The sequence below is a fragment of the Scomber japonicus genome, chromosome 2 (assembly GCF_027409825.1).
Source record: "Scomber japonicus isolate fScoJap1 chromosome 2, fScoJap1.pri, whole genome shotgun sequence".
Lineage (NCBI taxonomy): Eukaryota > Metazoa > Chordata > Actinopteri > Scombriformes > Scombridae > Scomber > Scomber japonicus.
Genome location: NC_070579.1, coordinates 15387442 through 15409622, shown reverse-complemented (window position 1 = coordinate 15409622; position 22181 = coordinate 15387442). Strand labels below are relative to the sequence as shown.

The window sequence follows — 22181 nt, the reverse complement described above, 5'->3', positions numbered from 1 at the left end:
GCAGAGGGAAGACAATGACGCCATGCTCTAATTAGCTGCTATCGTCTGGCTTTCACAGGATCTCTCAGACAGTCAATTCAATTACTCCATATAACAGCAGAGGATGAATCAAGAGGGTATATAAAAAAAGAAAACGATTGAGCAGAAGGGAAGGGTAAGAAAGAATAGAAATGACTTGGGTCTTGCTCACTCTTCCCTATCTGGACTTTCTTATCTGCCCTTGTGCCCCTGAGCCCACCACATTTCATCCCTAATGAACAGCCCAATAAAATGAGGGAGTTCGATTTCTCTCTGCTGCTTTTATCCATCTCTTGGCCTCCCCTTCCTGCTCCACTGGAAGATATCAGAGTCTATCATTCGCTGTGCTGGGTAGCAGCATCCGATCTTCAGATTTCCTTCACATTAAGGATCCTATTAGATAGAGAACCCTAAAAGGTAATTGGATTTCCCCCTAGTTATCTTCATCTCTGTTTCACCCTAAGCCCACTGTAATAACTTACTCTCAGGGCCAAAGATAACTCAATTCTGTCCCGCAGAGAGCCACTGAGAGTGTGAGTGAGAAAGAGGGAGTGACAGCGAGAGAGAGAAAGCATATGTTATGTCTCTTAGGAGGCAAACCGGTATCTAAATCAAAAGACTCCTCTATCACTGACTTCTCAAGGATATGAACTCTAACAATGCAGCAAACATAAATTTGTTTTCACTGTTGTTTTGAATGATTGTACTTTTTCGTGCCATGGTTGGCATTTGGTGCTGTTGTGTAACTATAACCACATTTCTTAGATTCAGTAAAGTATAGTGAGGAGGGGGTGCAGATTATGTATTGGCAAATGATAATGCATGACTTAGCGAAACTCCTGAATTGCAGTGTAACCCAATAACAGCCAAGTGAGTGATTTTGGGGGCTTATTTTGGGCTATCTTTAAGAAAATAACCTATAGCGTCGCCACAACACAATAGAGAGAAAGGGATGCTTTAAGAAACTGGGACATAGCTGAAAATTATTTCAAAACCCTCCACCCACGCCCTCAGGGGGGATGTTTCATTGGCCTGTTATTTTTATTGTGGCAGTGCAAAATGAAACCGTTGGCTCGAGCAGGCTCAAGCAGAGCTTGTATGGGGGCAAAAATCAATACAGCAATATCAGAGCAAGACTTATCAGGGGTTCACTTCTTCTCAGAGGTCACTGAGGAGCAACTGCATTTAAGTGGGGGGAATTCAATTGTGAAACATAGTTTGGGATGAGCTCTAGAAGCTATCTGATTAAAGACGGCTGGAAGATTGCAGTGGTAGAATAAGTTTCAAAATGACAAGAAAATACAACTAATGGGAAGTTATAGCTTTCCATTAGTTGTATTTTTTCAGTCAACTGTTCAGTTCATGTAGCTGATAGTGCTGCTTCATTTAGAAGCAAAACACTGTGTGTGCAGTATTGTAGCTACTAGAAAAGGCCCAGTATTGTATATACTATGAAGTATTACTGTAGATAGCAGGGTGAGAAAGAAAGCTTACAGAGCAAATCAGTTAAAATAAACAGAAGAGCAGATGTCTTGTCTGTGGCTGCCTGTCATTTGCCTTCTCTTACTCAACATTCATTTAACAAAAAAAAAAATCATAGTGTTTTCGTGCGTGCTAGTAAACTGAATGATGACAACATGCTTATTAAAGTCTTATGTAAAAAAAAAAAAAAAAAATAGCCTTTTGCTATTTTTTATATATTATAGGGTATGACATGCAACTAAGGTCCCTCAATAGCTCTTGTTATTTAGATGTAAAGTAAAGATTTTAAGGGCATAATAGGCCTTGTGCATGAAAGAACAGAAACCAGTAATGTGATTACGAAGAAATAAGACAGACAACAACAAAAAAGCCAATTAATCAAATTGGTTAGGAGAGCTGGGGACATTGCCTGTTGAGTGTAATGTTGAGCCAAAGTACTGTATGCCAGGATAGGAATCGGGGACTAATACTGGGGAGTTTGGGAAATTGAGAAGGGGTAGAGGCATGGCCAGAAAGAGGCCTAGGCAGAGCAGATCATTAGACGCTGTTGTGTGCAGACTGGCTGCAGAGTCTGCCAGTCAGCACCATGCTCCGAGTCATTTTTCCTTCCTTGTCCCTGTGCTGCTCTTTCATCAGATGAAGACAACAACCTAATATGACATACATGCATTTGTATAATTTGTATGCAGTAGAATAAAATAAATCAACAACATTCAGCCAAATAGATTTAAATCATACTCCAGCAGTCTCTGTGTTGATGATAAGGTCAGACTGGGTCAGATCATACTCTGTAAATGACTGACACTGGAAGCACAGTGAGTTATAAAGGTTCACAGGAAAAATATGTAAATCACACCAATCACACAAAAAGCAGCCTATCCAAGGAGGAGAGAAAAAAACCTAGCAATCCAAGACAAAAGTTTGATGTGCACGAGTTGTGCCCCCATCCCTTTGATTGACTTTCAACGCTCCTCAGGGATTTTACTTTACCCGAATGTAAGAGAGACCCTTCCTTGAACCTTAAGGAAAGCATCACATTTTACTGCAAAGTGGGAGCTGAGAGCTGAGGCTTGGGAGTGAAGGTGGAGGTGGTGGGTTTACACACAGTCGGCCCTTCAGGCCAGCACCTCTCAGGTCTGTCTGCAGCTTTTAGTGCTGGCAGGTTCCTGAGAAATGAGAGAGGGAGGGAGGGAGGGAAGAGAGGGGAGGATGCCATATTCCTGTCACTGGCAAAATACACCCCCAGCGGGAGTATAATGGACAGGATCTCAGCGGGACAGGAAATGATTTTGGTGAGATCTAGAAAGCAGAGGGAGGGTAGCGTAGCAGAGCTGGACTGGGAAAGAGGTAATGAGGGGTGCCCATGGGTCAGGACAGAGTTGGCCCGGCGGCTACATGTGAATGGCAACGTTTGTGCTGAGAACTGGTAGGAAGGAGAGGGGGAGAAGTTATGTTTCAGGGGGCAAGCCTGAAGTTAGGCCAAGAGGCACGGGGATAAATTAACACTACACAATGTTTGGTTAGCGATATGTGCCAAGCGTGATCTCCAGCCTCAAACTACTTCAGTGTGTGTGTATGTCTGTATTTGTGTTTGTGTGCGTGTTCAAGATTTGTACAGGGTTATGTTTGAAGAGTAAACATTTATCCTCTCGGTTTGCTGTGACAGATCTTGCTTGATGGACAAGTTTGAAGTAGTCATTGGATAAGTTCCTCTGAGCTCGCACTGACTGTTACCATTTTCTTGTTTTTATTAAATACATCTACAAGCAGACCATAAGAATATCAAGCGATCAATCATTTCTATCAAAGTAGTCTTAGTGCAATGGGCCTTCAATTACAAATGGACTTTATTGTCTGAGCTCAGCAAGCCTAAAGCTCCTGTGGATCTAGCAGAAGGAAATGGGAAAGATTAAATAATGCTGCTGTCTTTCCCAGCTGCATCTTATTATCTCATTTAATTCTCATGATGTCACATAAGCAGGTAGGCGTTTCAATAAAAGTATCATAGCCATCTACAATGGAGTGTTGTTAAAACACTGCACTCTCTCATGGTTGGAGATGATCCTCATATTGCTTCTGCTGAGCATTGTTAATTGGTTTGTTATTTGCTAATTTGGTTATCATGTCACACATGACAATGCTATCTAACTTTATCTCCTCAATGAAAACTTGCAATCACTTTATCAGTATGGTCATTCATATTTCACTGCATACTAAAACAAACGAGGAGAGGAGACAGCTTCACAAATGCAAAACTAGGCAATCCGTCACCTTTCTTGTGCTTTGAACATGTGGCAAGTTCCAGTATTTGCTACGGTAAGCTTGTAAAATACATATATTTTGGATGGACTTTCAATGTTCCATATTTAGGGATGATTAAGTTTGCTTATATAAGAAGAAATTAAGTCAATGGGCATATTATGCCCTTGCTTATGTGTCTGTGCATGGGTTGCCAGAACTATGCAACATCTTACCTCAAACTCTGCATGTTTATGGATGTCTTCAGCCCTCTGTCGGCTGAGGATGAATTCTGCTTCATTAGCCACACGAACCAGGTGGTCCTTCATGGTGTGACTCAGCAGCCTTGGGGAGATGGGAGACATGCGCCAGATCATCAGAAATACTGCTATTTACATTTTTTTATTTACATTTGAACTTAAGTGTACAGATGTTGGTAATGTGATTCATTTACTTCCGTCAAAAGAAGAAACGTGTCACACAGAGGCTTAGGAGTATCCTAAAATCTTGACACTAAGAGTACTTTTAACATCTGTTCAACACTGATATCTGTTAACCTAGAGAAGGAAAAGCCATGTAATATCCATAAAATGCTGAACAGACCCGTGCAAAATTAGCAGAAAATCTAATTTGGGAACAAGACCAAACCAGTTACATCCTTTAACAGGGGTGCAGGTGCTAATTGATTTGTTAATGATATGCATCTGACAAGAGGGAGGATCTTTGCCCATGTTGCTACATATGTAGTCTACCACCCGCCCTCTTCTTATCAGTGTTGATGAAACATGCATGTTATGTGTGTGCGTGTGTGTGCAGGTCGAAGAAACCTCTCCGCAGCCCTAAAGGTCAGGACTGTGCAAAGTGGAACAATAACAGACCAGGGGCCAGAAAGGAGGGATGGGGGAACTGAGGGTGGGGTGGGGGTTTAGGGGCCAGGGGATAGCTGTAACCTAAGCCTGCTGTTTCAGCACAGGGCAGCAGGGGAGCGGAGGTGCTGGGGCCTCTGTAGCCTCTCTGGCCCTGTCCAGGCCCCGCTATCAATAACCCAACCACTGCCTCTCTTTATGGTGCTCTGTACTCACATACATATGGAAAAAACAGATTTACAATATCTTTTAAGGTGTATTTCTTTCTGCATATAAATATCCTCTTTGTAGAATAACAGGTTTGAATAGGTTTAAAATGTTGCTTTTTTCCAGCTGATATTGACTTTCGACAGATTAGACATAAAAATGAAATTACAGACAGTTATTAAATAATATGGGGAACTCCTGTGGATACTACAGTACCATGTCTGACTTTAAACGGAAACATTTGATAGTTTGGTAGGGACATTTGTAAATCATTTATGAATGCTTTAGCACAAAGTAAGATTTAAATCCCTCAATTCATAATTTTAAAACACTGTTTCATCCCAACTAAGAGACAGATCAGACATGTAAGCGTAAATCTTCATCCATGCTGAAGTACACTAAAAATCACACTTTAACTCTGGCTTGAGTTACAGTCGTAAAAAAAAACAGCCTCTTTAAAGTGAGACCTCAGCAAAAAAGTCAGAGGACTGCATAAGTCTCATTAGCATTACTGTGAGTTAACCTGCAAATTCTAAAATCTGGGATCGATAATGGAAAGTGTGTCAATCGACATCTGGAAGACAAGGAGTAAAAGTAAAAAATGAGATATAAAAAAGGTCAGGATAACTGAAAAAACAAGAAAAAGACAAAAAACAGACAAAGACAGAAGAGATTATTGGAGGCAGATAAAAGCTTGAGCAGAAACACACAATGTGACACAGTAACAGAAGGAAACCAAGATTGATATCACAAGTGTCACAGAGGAACCAGCGATCACAGCCCCTGTCATCCCTCTCCTTTTCCCAAATCCCTCAGGGATGAGCAGGTATTGAATGGAGCCTTGAACTCAAGGGTCCTCTATGCTCACTCTCCCAAGCATCCCCTGATCTTTGATTGTTGGTCAAATAGCCACCCCATCACAAGGGTTTCTGGGATGTTGGGGGCCTGAGGGGCTGTGATGTGATTCGGGGAAGGTGAAATAGGAAAATGGTCGATGCATAGAGAATGGAAAGATAATGAAGAAGTGCTGCTGCAATGAGAGTGGACAGCAGTTAGCAGGCCAGAGTTACCCACCTGCCCTCATTGACCAACTCGATGAAGGCGAGACCTGCATTCTTCTGGATGGAGTTCTGCCATTCCTGCAAGCAAACACACACAATATCAACACATTGCTAATATAACTTTGCAACATTATTGAGAATTAATGTCAAACACAGTCCTGTGAAACTCTTAGCACATGTGGAAGTGAGAGGGAATGCTACATTTGAACAGTTAGAAATTTGAAAAAGGTAGAGATCATTTATTCTACACCATATATTATAAAGGTATATGTGCTAAAAACAAAAAACCATCATCAATCAGATATAATCCAAAAAGGGACACCGACTGCTTTGGTCACAGGCTACAAAATCAGCTGGCAAACGGGTGGAAAGGAGTGAAAAAGCCGTGTTGAGAGTGCATTTATCACATGTAAATACACAAATTTCCGCCTCCCTTTGACTAACGTTATGGTTCGAGGTGTCAGTCTAAACAATCCAACCGCAGCCGCGTGTGACTTTATATCCTCGACTTCGGGGGACAACGAGAGAAGGGAAACTCAGCGGTCATCGCGTCTCTGTTCAATATTTCAACACCTTCCAACACAACCGTTAAAAGAATAATAAAGCAACAAGGTCATGAGGCCTGTCTGAACCTCACAGCGCTTTTCCCCCCTTCTTCCTCTCTAGGGAGATCAAGAAATATGCAAGAAAAACCTCATGTTAAAAACCTAAACTACCAAACTACTCTTTTAAAAAAATCATTAATCACAGTTTAAACCCCACCACGCACTCCACATAATTCAGATATTATTAAATGTGTCATGTGTTGATAAATGTTTAAATTATTCCAATAGTTGTAGAAATAGCCTCTACAATGATCTACATTTCTATTAAAGGCTTACAGACATGCTAATCTCAACAAGGTGCCCAAAACGACTTATTTCAACTGATGTTATAGTTTAACTATGACATGAAAGATATGCTATGTGAATGTGTATTCAAGCGTAAACTTTTTAAACTCTGCTGTCATCATCTCTTGAGCTGATAGAGGAAACTGTGTGTTTATGTAGAGACTGCCCTTTCAGTAAACCTAGAGAGCCCAGAGGGACGAGGATATCAGCGCTACAAGGAGGAAGGAAAGATCAATTTACAAGAATTTCTAATACAAATCCAAACATATCTGTACACACGTGATGATTTTCAAAACCATAAACAGTTTTTTCCCCCTGTTTTCAAAACCATAAACATTTTTTCCCCTGCACAACAAATGTAAAACCATCAGAACCAATCACACACCGAGCCAGAGAAATCATTCTTCGGAGATGCCTGTGCACCATCACTCCGTAACCAACTGCACGTCATACAGACAACAACCCAACACTTAACCTCAGTTCATAACTGCTTTTTGTCCTGAAGGATCATATTGGCATTGACCGTGTTTACAATACATTCCAAATAAAGAGGGCACATAGGGAATAAGACTCTGCACTTGGGAGTGGAAACAGTGTTTTGGAGTTGAGTACTGGCAGTGGGTTTTTGTGGCTGAGGCTTGCTTTGGAGGAAGTGTGTGAGAGTAGCCTTGGGGCCTTCTAGTTGAAGCATAGACTGTAGTTGAAGGACATTAACCATGAGTGTTAGCCTGTGGCCGTAGGGATTTTCCAGACCAGGCCAGACTGTGCAAGCCGGATTTCAAATAAACACCACAGGAAGTGAAGCCGTAAATAGAGCCGTACTCTCTGGAGAACCAGAAAACCAGTGACATTAAATTTCCTTTATGTGATTTCTTTAAAATACGTGGGCCTCTCATGCAGGAGGCTACAAATTTCAAAATATAACTACGGCCAAAATACAAAGATCATCAACTGCAAAAACTGCAGCAGTGATGCAAGGCTTTGGTTCGAAATTAGGTTTGACCAACGGCGTTGAGGCCATTGGCATTTTGTGGACGCGGACAAAGGTGATAGCAAGACTAATGGTGTCATTATGGGCTAAGAAATGGCTCTTCTAGTTGAATTAAAAAAGCAATGACCCTGATCTGAGGAGCATCTCCTGGTGACAAAAAGGAAACAGGGACAGGTCAGTGATGGAATATTGGATTTTGGCTGCCCTGGTCAGCAGTGTCACAGCTTTTATGACCGCGATAGGGGCCATGACCACAGCAGTCCTGATGAGAGGATACAAGCAGCCATTTGTGACCTCTCACCTTTAACCTGACCTCCTAACAGATGACAGGACAGAGAAAGAGTGCTGTCCCATGATCCTGAAACTAGACAGACATTATACCAATGTTTAACACAGCTAGAAGGAGCTACATTCTGTTTCTTCTTTCAATTTTGCGTGTTAGAGTATGAATGAATGAATTAATCTATTCATGGAAATGCCTGTCTCAATCTGAAGTCAATAAGACAGCTCTGTTTGGTCTGTGTTCCATGTTGATGGCATTGAGTCTAAACACACATGCCATGCACTTCCGTCATTACAGCTGATTATCCATAATCAACATCTAAATATACCACTACCACTGGTGAGAAAACACAGACCTCCTGAGCAAAATCGCCTTTCAAACATCAGGCTCGCCACAACACAAGGAAAACATTTTCCGACATTGAAGAAAGAAATGTCTCTGTTCTCCCGAAATAATAAATAAGTCAGTAGTGCTTTTCAGTAGCATCACTCATAATCACAAGTATTTGTTGATTTGAAAGGCTATGGGAATACAATTTTAGATGAGAGGACAAAAGCATAAATCCTTGTGTCAAATGTGGCAGCAAAGCAGAAGCTAAATTAACGAGGCTGCAAGCTACTGATTTTTTTTTTCTCACTGTTTTTTTCAAATCCAAAAATGTGTAAGAGTTACAAGTGTAAGAGTTTGATAACACGGTGACAGTGTGAGCCTGCGATGAGACAAAAAAGCTTAGCAGATGGAAAGAAAAACGCATATGTTTTGAACATGTTGGACATCTTAAATTAATTCAAATAAATCTGTCAGTGACTGCTGTAATATAAGAGTGTCTATGATCACTTATACTCACATCAAAAACAGTGGTGACAAATCTTGACATTTTGAATTTGACCTTTCCATTTTGACAACAACAAAAAATAACAGACAAGGAAACTGTTTTTTTGTAGTTGAGTGACCCAAATGTTTATGATCAGTGGTCTGATATCAACAACGCCCCTAAAAAAAGAGCCAAAGTGAGCGGAAGAATAAGACAAACACAAAATGAGTTAGAATGAACTATGAAAGATGTTATTCATCAAAGCTCTTTTGTATGATTAATGCAGACTTTGACTAGCTTTATTGCTCATTCATGTTGATGTGTCTGAAAACTTGTGCGTGTGTGTGTGTATATGAATAACTTAATACCGGTGTGTCTACTTCAGCTCTCAGCACACCACGTGTGGGTGTTCAGATGGTATCTGCTTAAAGAAAAACACACACACACTTGTATTGGTGTTTGCGTGATCAAATTCACAACTGACAGAATATTTACTGATGTCCAAATATTTACACTGCAGGGTCTCCAAGAGCTTCATGGACTCACATTTTCATGGCTACACTAACAGAAAGAATGAAAAAACAGAACTTCAACCCCCCACCCCTAACATACAAACCAAAAACATGTTAGAGCACTGGAGCTGTGCATGAAAGTACATTTAACACACAACACACAGTTTCTTAAAGCATCAGTATATAATAAAATTGGTTTAAATAAATTGCAACAAATCTGGTATTTGACTCACTCAGTTTAAGTCGGTAGATTTTTTGATGATACAGGGGGACTAAAAATACTTCAGAAAACATGACTCAATGTCTCTATTCCCTTTATTTCATGACCTCTTTAGTTTACATTCATTTATTGACTAGAACTATGCCTAGACCTGTGCATTATACAAATGACTGTGCAGCTCTTTATACCTTTCTAATTCAAGCTTACCTCAGCACTGGGTTAAATTTGCTCTACTTGTAAGACTGCTTGTCTTGATAGCTTAGGCTTCAGGTGATGATTAAACCTCAGTGTAAATTTCAAGCTACCTCTTTTAGAAGACGCATACAAATCAGTAATCTGAAAAATAATATCATTCTGAATGATATTATGTATAATGATTAAAATATATTGGAATAGACAGTTATTGCAACAGAAATAGTTTAGTCTTTTCAGTAAATATCATCCATATTTCTATCATTTGTATTGTTGTTATTGTTATCATTGTGCTTCACTGTCAGGGCAGATGGCCGCCCATCTAAAGCCTGGTTCTGCTTGAGGTCTCTTCCCATTAAAGGGATGTTCATCCTTGCAATTGCCGCCATGTACTTGTTCATGGGGGAATGTTGGGTCTATAGTACGGTCTATAACAGCTCTATGTGAAAAGCACCCTGAGATAACTTCTGTTATGATTTAGGGCTACATACTGTAAATAGGACTGCTTTTTGTATTACATAAGTTTAGAATATGCATCCTGTTGTTGTGGGCGTGACAGGGAGTGATGAGTAAAAGTGCAGCACAAAACAGACCAGTTCAAAGCAGTGATAGTCCATTATGTACTGTACCTTGTGGGTAATGTTGTAAATATTCTGCTGAACAGGGACTGCTGACAATCACCACCAAAAATGCTTGAGTCATTTTCTTGTACGTGAAAAAAATACTTGTTTAAACTTTTAAAAAGCAATCATGTAATTCTTCCAGGAATACATTATATAAAATGATAGAACTGGAGCATAGACTCACTGGAATGAATATCAATTTAGGGATGTTATTAACAGGAATTTCTTCTCTATAAAATATTTTCTCAGATGACAGAGCTTTTCAATACTAGTGTCTTCAAAAGTGGGCCTCTGAAATATGATCATGAATGACAAGATTGAACTTTCCTATTTTAACAATCAATCATATCTCAGATTTGAACCTTTCTTTTACTAAATCAACAAAATGCAGAGAAATGAATTTCCACTCCAGTTCTTAGCTAAGACGGCGGGACATGATTTTATCAGCATGACAACTGAGAGAGGATAGCAGGGGGAAAAATATATGAAAAAATATTCCAGGGTCTTATAACTTGGGACCTGTCAGGTGGGAAAACATTACATTAACAGTGCCTGTCAGGAAGAGAGGGCTCTGTCAGGGAAATTCATTTATTTGAAACACGATTATACATTGTGTATAAATAACCGACCATTCATGCCACTTGAGGCCCTCCAGTCCCGAGCCACTTGAAGCCAGCTCACAGTAAAACCGGCTGGGAGCCAAATTAAAAGCCACTCAATTTTTTAGGAGTCTCCCGTCTGATTCCACCCTCTCAGCTAGACTTCACTTCCTGTCAGGAAAACCCCCTTGACCCCCAACTCCTCCAACACAACACACCCACCGCCCCCTCTCTGGCTGCATAGTTGGCAACGATAGGGAGCCTACAGAATTAAGTGCCAGTTGGTGTTACTGTGTTTTCTCTACGTCTCACAGGAGAGTACCCTTTCAAAGAATATACAACATGATATTATCCTCTGAACTAGAGAGTGATGGCAGGGAGGCTGAGCCGCGTGGCATGGCTGTAAAGGGGCACAGGAGCAGAGCACAGGGTGAGAGCGAACGGGGAGGGAGGAAAAATAACACTTTGATTTGCACTGATCTTGAACCTTGTGTGCCTGTTTAACTGCACAGTGGGGTATGAGTCTGACTGTGAGGAAAATGATGGGGAAAGTATTTCTGTCCCCTGGTTTCATCACATTCCTCGCCACTTCTCTCACCTCTCTCAGCTCCCCAAGTGGTTCATACAACACGGTCTGCTCTTGATCCATCAAAGCCTCAGTAACGGGAGAGAAGAAGAAATATGACCACTGACAGATATAAATGACTATTTAGCAATTCAAACACCACTTTCACCAACATAACCGTTAAAAGACGTAACTCACAATGTAATTACCGACCCTATGTTTCAACTTAAAAACTGAATTCCTATTTTCATGACAACTAAACTACGAACCTGTTTCCCTCGTTTCTCAGATTATCGTATTGATTTTGTAGAGCAAGCGTCCATGCACTCACGGCCTGTTCCCTAACTGCAGGGGTTTAAACTTCTATGCCTCTACCACTCTCTAGTTCTAACCTGGAGGTCAGAGGGTCAAGGGTCAGGAGGAGCCAAGTGTTTGGGGAAGTCAATGTCTTTCTCCCCGCTGACTGGAAGAGAGCTACCCATCTGTTAAACAGGTTAACTTTTGTGAGGCTGGCTGGGAACATATGATAATGCGTGGTCATTGGATTAGTGGGGTTAATATTGATGTTATTGAATTACTATTAAAGGATTACGTGCATCGGTGGTCACAATGAAATGCTAGTTGTTCAGATCAGAGATAGTATTTGTCCCAGCCATTTAGTTCAATACATCATTAGTCCAAAATAATTTTTAACATGCACCTGTTTAACAGTAAATATAGTTCAGCTTTAATTCCTAACTAATAAAAGGTGCAGTGTGTAGAATTTGATGACATGCAGCAGAACGGCCTTGGCAGAAATGGAATATCATAACTATTTTTTTAATTGGTGTATAATCATGCAAAAGAAAAGAATAATTGTGTTTGTTATTTTAAAAAAGCCCTTTATATCTACAGAGGGAGCAGGTCTCCTTCCACGGAGGCTGCTATGTTGCACCGCAATGTTGCACCACCATGTTTCTACGGTAGCCAAGAAGGGACAAACCAAACACTGGCTCTAGAAAGGGCCTTTCATATTTTTCACAAGTTTTGTGTTCACACAGGGTTCTCCTACATGCTTGGAAGGGGAGGTATTCACATGCTGGAATGGAGGAGGAAAAGAAAGGAATTTTAGGTTCACTTATTTTGCTTTAGAGTACTAGTCATTTGTAAAGTGTAATGCAACACTTGCTGGTAACTTACAGTACTAGCTTTTTCCAGGTATTTCAGTCACATCTCACTGGACAACTGAATACGGTCAACTGAGCTACCTCAGCAACAACTGAGAAAAGTCCCTCCGCAGAGGAAGATGGAAAATACAGTTCAAAGCTCTTGAAAAAGTGGAAGTCAAGATTTTTTTTGTCAAAACTACTGTTTTCAAGGTCAATAATTACATTTCACACTCATTCTATGTAGCAACGAATATATTTTTTGTTTTGTTTGCACTGGCTTTGTTTACAGAGGTTTACAAAGGTTTACAAAAAATCAGCGGAAACATTACTCTTCAGAATTATTTCAATGTTACTCTGGTTAATCCGCAGACCTCTCTGAATGTTTTTTAAAACAACTATTTCTTTGGCAGGATGTAGATTCCAATAATATGCTGTGAGCACCACAAATTACATTTATTAATCTTCATTGTGATGGGGTTGAGGTAAGTGGAGACATTTCCTTGACTGATATCTTAAAACGGGGGAAAATAAAACCAAAAGTATCTATAGCTGGATAACATTTGAGGTAAGTAACAAAGCTATGATTTGTTTCTTTTTGTGTAACTTGGATGAACCAACCCTTCATTGGTAAAAGAACAGAAGAGAGAAAGAGAACTGAGGTTAGAAATTTAGACACAATATTGATATGAGAAAAGTTACTTCAGATTTAATTACACTACACTGAAAATTGGGTTTTCCCCTTGGTATAGGGAGGAAGAGCAGTCTTTCCTATCTGGGCTTGACCACCATGAAACCAGTGCTCCTCAAGCCCACAACACTCTCTCTCTTCCTTCCACTCCATGTACAGGATGTATTTCTGATAAATGGCAAAAGGATGGATGGGCTGACAGAGGGGCCGGACAATAATGGCTGATCTACAGGACACAAATGCAGCTACTGAGGAGATTTATGGGCCTCTGCTCATCGTAGACTGTCAAGTATCCGATGAGATGATTTCTCAAAGCTCTGGACATACGGCAGCAAGCGCATGGGGAAGCTCTTTCTCTTGTCCCAGCGCGTTATTTATTAATCAGATGTTTTGGGTGGAAGCCACTTTAAGAAGTGCACCCAGGAAACAACACACTGTCCGTAAATATGACAAATATGGGAGAAAACAAGTGTGAGGGAGAGAGTGAAACTGTCAAGGTGAATCAGGGGCAATGGGAAGAGGGGGAGAGTGGCTCTTTACTTTCAAGTGATGATATTCATGTAATATGCAAGACCTACTTTGAGGAAGGCTTCACATTCAATAACCTAGTAGGACAATGACATCTTCGCATTCACCTTAGAAAAATCTCTTCTCTATTTATTTGAAATAATTTCTTTAACACCTAAGCATCATATTGTAATTTGAGTTGGTCAAGGGAAGGAATAATAGATCTTTATTCAACTCGAGAGACTATCTTAAGCCATTTACAACAAGAGAAATGACAGAATTCCACTTTTTGTGCAATATTTCTTAAGCACTTGCGTAACAGAGTATAACTTGAACAACACCACCAAGTACAGATTAAGTTCAGCTCTTTCACAACTGCAGTATATAACCATTAATCCTCACTTTGTATATTCAGCGGTCCATAAGGATCAATATTACAGCTGAGAACAAGGCAACATGCCACCACAACAGTTAATGTCTGATCAAAATGGTCCTTTAATTGGGAGCACTGCTGTAGTTGTTTAGAAATGGGGCACTATCAAACAGCGGTTTACAATCCCCTCCTCAATGCCAAGCTGATGGGGCCGCCAATGCAACTTTCATAGGATCCCTGATTAAAAACTGCTCTGCAGTCCCTTGCCTCCTGACCCTTCACCCTGGCTCCACTCCATCTCAAAGCATGGGAAATTAATTAAAATTTCACAGAGATGGTATCGCATCGCATCTCCGATGAAGGTGCGGGGCCTGAGGGGGGAGAAAAATCAATCAAAATCATCTCTATCTACTCTCTCCAGTGGTTGGCTTGAAGGCAGGAAAGAGTCACAAGATGGCCACTGAGGCACTTCCTGTGAGAAAATTGAGTGCTTCCTGTGCCAGGGGGCCCAACAAACTTTGCTAAATAACGTCATCAATCATAGCACTAGCTCACTCTCGCTGCCCCACAAGAAGAACAAACACACAAATAATTATACATTGTAATTTAGCCCAGAGGAAAGTCTGTCCCTGTTTCTCTCTTTTCCCTGGTGGAAAGCAGCATATCTCCCCTGCTTCCCACCCCCTCCTTTTCCCCCTTTACACAACAATAAAATTACATTTGCATTAGCTGTGAGAGAATTTGGTTGGATGATTTATTGAAGCAATCAACACTATGCTGGCCAATCCCTGGTCTGCTCACTGAAAGAGAGTGTGTGTGCCTGTGTGTGTGTGTGTGTGTGTGTGTATGTGTGTGCGTGCAGGCGTGTGTTCTGGAGATTGGGTGGGGTAGCTTGGAGCTTTGAGAAAGGAAGAAATAGCCTGGGCTGGGGACCAAAGGGGGAAGCGAGGCATGAGCTGTGCAGCGGAGCAATCACCGAGATTCTGCCTTTGATTAGATTAGCATTAAACAACACCCTGACAGATATGACAAATAGGTGCATTAGAGCCTGTCATTCTTCTCTCTTTGGTTTTCTATCTAGCTTTCACTCCTGCTATTCCTTCGTCTCCGGACGTTATGGGGTTCACATTCCCTCCATGTGTCCCACTAGCCCAAATCTATGCACGGCCACTGACATCCAAGCAGATGTGTAATCTGACTGTATTACTTTTTTAGAGAGGAAGCGAAGTGAATAATGGGAACCAAATAGGGTATTGGGGTTAAAAGGGGGAGAAGGCAGAGGAAAGAAAGCCAGATGACAGGCGCTATTTCTTGAGGAAATAAAGCTGATAAAAAAAACAGAGCGCAGTGGTGAGAGAGACCTCATTAATCAGATGTGTTTTTGTATTATTGGAGATCTTTGTTTTTTCATGAGGTGCTTTAAATGGAAAAGACGCAAACAAACAGGGCCAGAGGGGAGTTATTATCTGTTGTCCTTGTCGCTTGGTGTGTCTATATGAGGGCAACTGTGAAAATAAACACTTACACACTGAATAAATACACTGCATATGAGAAACATCTACACATAAATGTATAATACACTGTGTACTGGATTTTGGTCCACATACAGTAACTACACAGCCTTCAGTAGCTTTGAGTATCTTAATGCTAATCAGCCATCCTGGAGTGATCTATTGACACTCTCTATCATTGATCTGCCCACGCCTGCTTATGATCCTTGAATTAGTATTCATGAATCGGGCAGCAGCTAAATAAACTTGGCAACAAAACACCCACAAGACAACAGAGAAGAGAGGGATAATCAATGCAAAGCACCATCAAATCTACATTATCCCTCCTCATCAGTTTGGCCCAGGCCACAGGGACTGGAGCTCGGGTCAAAGGTGACACGGACAGGTCGGCCACCCTTGACCCTCAAACCAATATTTGCAGCCGAAGATGCCTTTTCTCCAGTTTCTCTGCCCTTACTCAGGGACAGCGTGAATGTGGAAAGGTAGACAAGGCAGTGTGGAGGAAAGATAAGGCGCTAGATGGCTCACTGTCCACTCCAGGCTTTGGATTTACCACACTCAAGGTGAGCCTGATAAATCAAGTCTGGTGGAAAAAGCCGAGGACAGGGATAAGAAAAGATAAAGATGCCAGACTTGCCTGTGAACACAGAAGCATGACGAGTTCCACCACTGAGCTGCTGGACTTCATACACACCAGGCCTGGAGAAGACAAAGAAAGCAAGCAATGAACATTTGACAATTTTTTTGGTTTCTTTTATTTCATCAAGCTTCCTTGTTTCTTTGGAGCACATACATGCGCGTAAACACACACAAACAGGCACGGATAACCTAACCTTGTGCCATCTGCAAGAGAGCAGATAGTATTGATGGCCCTAATGAGCCGACATGATGTTACTGTAAACTAATACATATTTGGGCCTTGTATTACAGGCCTGACTTGCCCAGCATATGTCCCATTGATCCCTAATGGTGAGCTCTGGGCTTTTAGAGGGCAGGGGGCAACTAAAGTGTCCAGACTCTGCAGCAGGGGCACAGACGGAAAGAAGGCAGAGTAGCCTTTGGTCTTTCAGTTGGCTTTTCATATGACATGGAGACACATGCAGACAAACACACACAGATGAACAAGCGCACACATACACACATACACACAAACACCTCCCCCTGCCTTCTCTTCAGGCCCCCCTGCAGCTATCAATCAACTTTCCATTTTGTTTGGTGGCAGCAGACATCCCAAACACTGCTATTAGTGGCCTGGCCTCTGACCTGGCCCCCTGGAAACCTTCAGCACAACTACCAGCTCTGGGCTCAACACACGCTCATCATGCAATTGGATTAACAACAGGCACGAGATGTTATTGCATCTAAATGAGGAGAGCACTTATAAGACGGTTTACAAAGACAAAGTGAAACAATGTCTTAAACAAGCATTGGGAACAAATAGTAATAGACGGTGTATTGAGTCTCTGTGATGCTATACTCACTAGTGCCCTCGATGAGGAGCTCTTGTCCATGACTGCCGAGCAGGGTTCGAGAAAGGAAAGGGGCAAAGTCCACAAAGATCTCTCTCAGTAGAGGAGCTGCCTTCTCCAGAGCATGCTCCAGACGCTCTGAGATACTAGCGATGCAGAGATGTAATACAAACAGCACACAAACAAAATACATGAGTACAATTCAATTGGCCTGCAACTACAAAACAAATCATATCATTCAACCATTTAAAAATATAACATCAGTAAAATATTTGTTTTTAATGAAAGAGAGGGGGGGGATTGGAATGAGGACAAAGCAACAATTAGTTGATAATATAAATAACAGATTGTGTGTGTTTAAATGCATTGCAGGAGCTGATAGTGTATGTGTGTGTGTGTGTGCGTGTGAATGTGAGTGTGTGAAAGAGAGAGAAAAGAAGATGAATCACCTCATATTGGGGGCTGTGTGCTGGGTCACAGGGGAGAGTGGGGGGACAGATGGCAAGCTAGCGCTGGCTGGAACCTGGCCGCCTGCTGCAGGGAGAAACCAAAGAACTCTGTTATTAGTCTGGATGTTGGACAAGAATAGGACGCTACACACACACACACACACACACACACACACACACACACACACACACACAGACCTTGCACACACACGCACTCACATAAATACACACACAGCAATACATTATACGGCCAGCGCAGCACCATAAACCTGCGTGGAAACATGCCTCTTATGAAATAATACAATGGTCTCCATTCAAATGTATAGAATCAGGGGATTTATGGTCGAATAGGGCAAGTGGGGGTACAAGTATAATTTTATGGTTAGATAGCGGATGATGTACTCCGACCACAATATGTCTTCCTTATCAATTTACAATTCTGAGGTTTCCATGATGGAAACCTTTAAATTGTACACTGAGAGGTTGGCAATGTCTCACTGTCAGCTGCCGTCATACTTAAAGCAGGGTGATCATTTTGAATGGCTTTTTTTAATTGCAGCCATATATCTAACACATGCAAAATAATGAGTCATTTGTTATAATTAAATCATTTGCAGTGTTACACCTGTGGTGGAAAAAGAAGCTCCTCGTCTTTATTATTTTTTACTTTTTTTTGCTTTTATTGTCATTACATACCAATTTACCCCTCTGGGCTGTTTTTGTGACTGTTTCATTATACAACTAAAAGGTGCTTTACGACTTCATTCTGGAGACAGAGGCACACAAGGTACAAAGTCCATGTTTGATTGATCTGGCAGTAAATTCACTTCCCTGTGGCTCATAAATAAGCTAATGCCCAGCTGAATATGGAGGAGGGGGATTCCTCTGGTGTTTTAGTCGGCTTGTTTTTCCAGCCAGGACAGTCTCCAAGCAGGGATAACTCTTAAGGAATGACAGACAGTGTAATGTGGCCTGGAATGTGTGTGCATGTGTGTGCGTATGTGCATGTAAGGTGTTAAGCAGTGCCATGTGGGCCTGGTGAGAGTATCCCTCTCGAGGTGAAGTAGCTCCTTCAAACAAAGAGGAGTAAATGAACGTCTCCATTAGTCCCCCCCACTGCCCCACTAAAACACACACAAGCTCACAAAGCATATTTACTCAACACTGGTCACTGACATAAACTGACGCAACTACGCACACAGCTTTAACAGTCATCATTATTCACATGGACAAACAACACAAATGCACATAGACTTCATAACAAAAACTATTTCATATTCTTACACACTGAAATATGCATATACATTTTTTAAAAATCTGGTCATTATTTCCTGTCACTTCTAAATCAATTAATATAAGAATTAGTGGCTCATAATGTTCCAATGAAAAAAGTATGACTTGTTATTCTGGTGATTCATATTTAGACACCTTTGCACCAGAAATTATTGTGATAACTTGTAATGCAACTGTATAAATGTTTCCCCTATAAAAAGTACTTAATAGTACTTAGTCATTTTTATTTTTCATATTTTTCATTTTTATGACATGCATTTTTTCTTTTTCATCTTTCCTACTTCATAAAAACTCAATGGCAACTGAATTAGTGTGACCAAGTGTTTCATGTCCTCTCTGTCCTTAGATAACTGGATTACGTTGTACAAACACAGCCATATTATTCTGTCAGACACACAGAGGTGCACAAGCTCTAAATAAATATTGACTTTTCAGAGCAGGCTACGACTTAGCTGCCCTCATAGAAACACTGCCCTTCCAATATTTGTGTGTGTGTGTGTGTGTGTGTGTGTGTGTGCGTGCGTATAATCACCAGCTGCAGCAGAGTCTGCAGAGGTGCTCTGGGAGGCTTCACCAGAAGACACCACAGCAACACTGTCAATGGGTGTCCCACCGGACACCGAGGAAGCAGTGGTTGCCGGGACAGGAGTGGAAGTGCCTGGAGACGGCGTCATGCCCGCTTTCTTAGGTGCAACGACAACACTTCTGTAGAGAGAAGAGACAAATTATTCATTTAACTGTCACCTTGACAGAACTATTGTGAGAACATGCTGATGGTGCCAGTTCTCAGTGAGCCTCTTAAGACCTTTATGTACACAGTGTGGCAAGAACAACAATTCCCTCATCAATCCATTAGAGTAGAAGAGTCATTTTCAGAGCAACTTTACCAACACCAAAATGTTTTAAAATAGTCACATCAATCTTTCCAAAAAATCAAAAGAACACATGCAGCGGTTTTTAGCTGATAAATATACTAATTGTTTCATGCATTAAATCTAGATCTAAAATACAACAGCCTTGTGAAGTCTATCAGGCTTTTAAGGAAACATTGCAAGGGGCAGGATTAACGAGTGATTTAACAATCACAATATACTTTATCTGTAGTTACAGTTAACTGAAACAACATACTTGTAGAACTAAAGACAACCGCAGACCACTGCCAGTGTATGTATTACAAATCTGCTGCACAGGCTACAAGATTTTTTTGTCATGCAAATGCAATCTTTCAAGAACTGTAATTATGTAGTGGGACTGGTAAAGTATAGAACAATAAAATAAAGTTTTGGTTTGATACTGGAGTATCTGGGAAAAAAGGTTTTCATATCTTCTTTTGAGGAATATTCTTTTACAAAACCCATTTTTTAATTTAACAAAATATGTCAATATGTCATATACACGTTTGACATATATGTATACACACACACACACACACACACACACACATAATGTTGTCTTAACATCTGTCTTAACAGCTGTAGGAGAACTTCACTAAATTTAGATTTTTAGGCAAAGTTCATCCATCCATTCATCCATTAACAACAAAAAATCATGTAAGTACTAGTTTCTGATCAAGTTTAAAATTGCAAAAGCATGTGTGGCAATGATCCTGATATCAACAATAAAATATATGAAAAACACAAGTGTCATAAAAGTACTGTAACACTCAAAGCTCATTACAAATTATTGCAAAATCACAACTAGAGAACTGATGTTTTTCTTTCTCTGCAGAGTTATCTGGGTAATGATAATGGTGCGTCTTCAGATGTCCATGCTGTTAAGTAAACGGGAAGTGTTTTACGTAGTGATGGGGTACGACTGAGTGGAGTTCAATTCTCATCCGGTGAACAGCAGATGGGAGGAGAGCAGCATGCAGATAAGCTGTCAGTTTAAAACAAGGCTCTGACAGACCACTGGCCATATCAAAGAGAGCCTTGGCCCTGCTTATCAGTGCTGACACAGGGGAAGCAGGGCCTAATCACCGGCTACTGCTCCCTCTCAGAAACACAAACCAATGCAGACTTACCCAGATATGCAAGCATACATCTAATGCAAAAATTTGAATGCACAAAGAAAAAAAACGGGTGCATACACAAAAGACAAAAGACTAACATACATTCCTGCACGTTCACAGAGTCAGCGTGTGTATATGCACACGAGAGGATAGTTGGATCTGGCTCCCTGTGGTGCAGACAGATACCTGGCTGCAGAATCAAAGGCTGTTCTTGGTTGATTTAAGGCAGCTGATCTGATCTATTAAAAGTTACTGTGAATGTTAAACCCCGACAGTTGACCTTTGCTTCGAGTGATCTATGATTTGAGAATAATAGAGCTGCATTAGAACCCAGAGATTTGACAGTTGTGTTTAAAATACAAACACATACTGAAAAGGTCCAGAGTCGTACATAAAAAAAAACCTGAAAACAGTATTGATAGCCAGGAAGGTTGTAGATAAAGGTATCTGGTTACTTTTTTTTGTTCAGATAGTGAGTGGACCTGATGGTGGTATCAGGAAACAAGGGCGGCGCTGACGTGAAGCACTCCGAGTGTCAACAGCAGGAGAGAAAGACAGACAGACAAAGAACCTCTGGTGAGTGGAGACTGGGAGTGTGCATGTGTGTGTGTCCACAAAAATTTGAATATATGCATATAAGTGTACAAATAAATGCATGAGTGCAAAAGTGTGTACGAATCTGCCAGTGAACATGTCCGTGTATGTGTTTGGCCTTCCATCTGTTCCACAGCAAAGGCCCAGTGAATTATTCAGCAGGTCATTAGCCACACTTATCATGAGTGGGCCGCCCCAGTCGATTAATCAGCCGTCAGCGGCCCCACTCAACCCACAAACAGGGGCCCAGGGCAGTGTGTGTGTGTGTGTGTGTGTGTGTGTGTGTGTGTATGTGTGTGTGTGTGCACGTGCGTGCGTGCTGAGGCTGAATTATTTAAAGGCTTTAATCCACAATGGATATGTGCATGTGCAGTAAACACTGTGTTCCAGTAATCTCTGCTATTTCAGGTAAAAGAAATGCAAGACAGAGTAAGCCAGTGTGAATGGTGCATGTGTGTGTATGTGTGTGTAAAAATACCATTCTCTGAAGTGTTAACCTCAGAGCCGACTCATGCACGGGAGGGGAGTGTACACCCCAGCAGAGCTTTGATCTCCCCTTTTACCCCTGTTTCATGCA

General features: G+C 41.1%; 1 protein-coding gene across 3 annotated transcripts in view; it reads right to left on the bottom strand.

The window, feature by feature from the left end:
• Nucleotides 1–22181, bottom strand: part of lrba (LPS responsive beige-like anchor protein) — a 185863-nt gene that overhangs the window by 101247 nt on the left and 62435 nt on the right. For all 3 annotated transcript variants that reach the window (XM_053331271.1, XM_053331256.1, XM_053331264.1), the window contains 6 exons: nucleotides 19532–19704; nucleotides 17707–17791; nucleotides 17270–17403; nucleotides 16426–16487; nucleotides 5886–5950; nucleotides 3975–4083 (listed from right to left, as the gene is read on the bottom strand). In XM_053331271.1, coding sequence (XP_053187246.1) covers nucleotides 3975–4083; nucleotides 5886–5950; nucleotides 16426–16487; nucleotides 17270–17403; nucleotides 17707–17791; nucleotides 19532–19704 — 628 coding nt within the window. The remainder of the gene's footprint in view (nucleotides 1–3974; nucleotides 4084–5885; nucleotides 5951–16425; nucleotides 16488–17269; nucleotides 17404–17706; nucleotides 17792–19531; nucleotides 19705–22181) is intronic.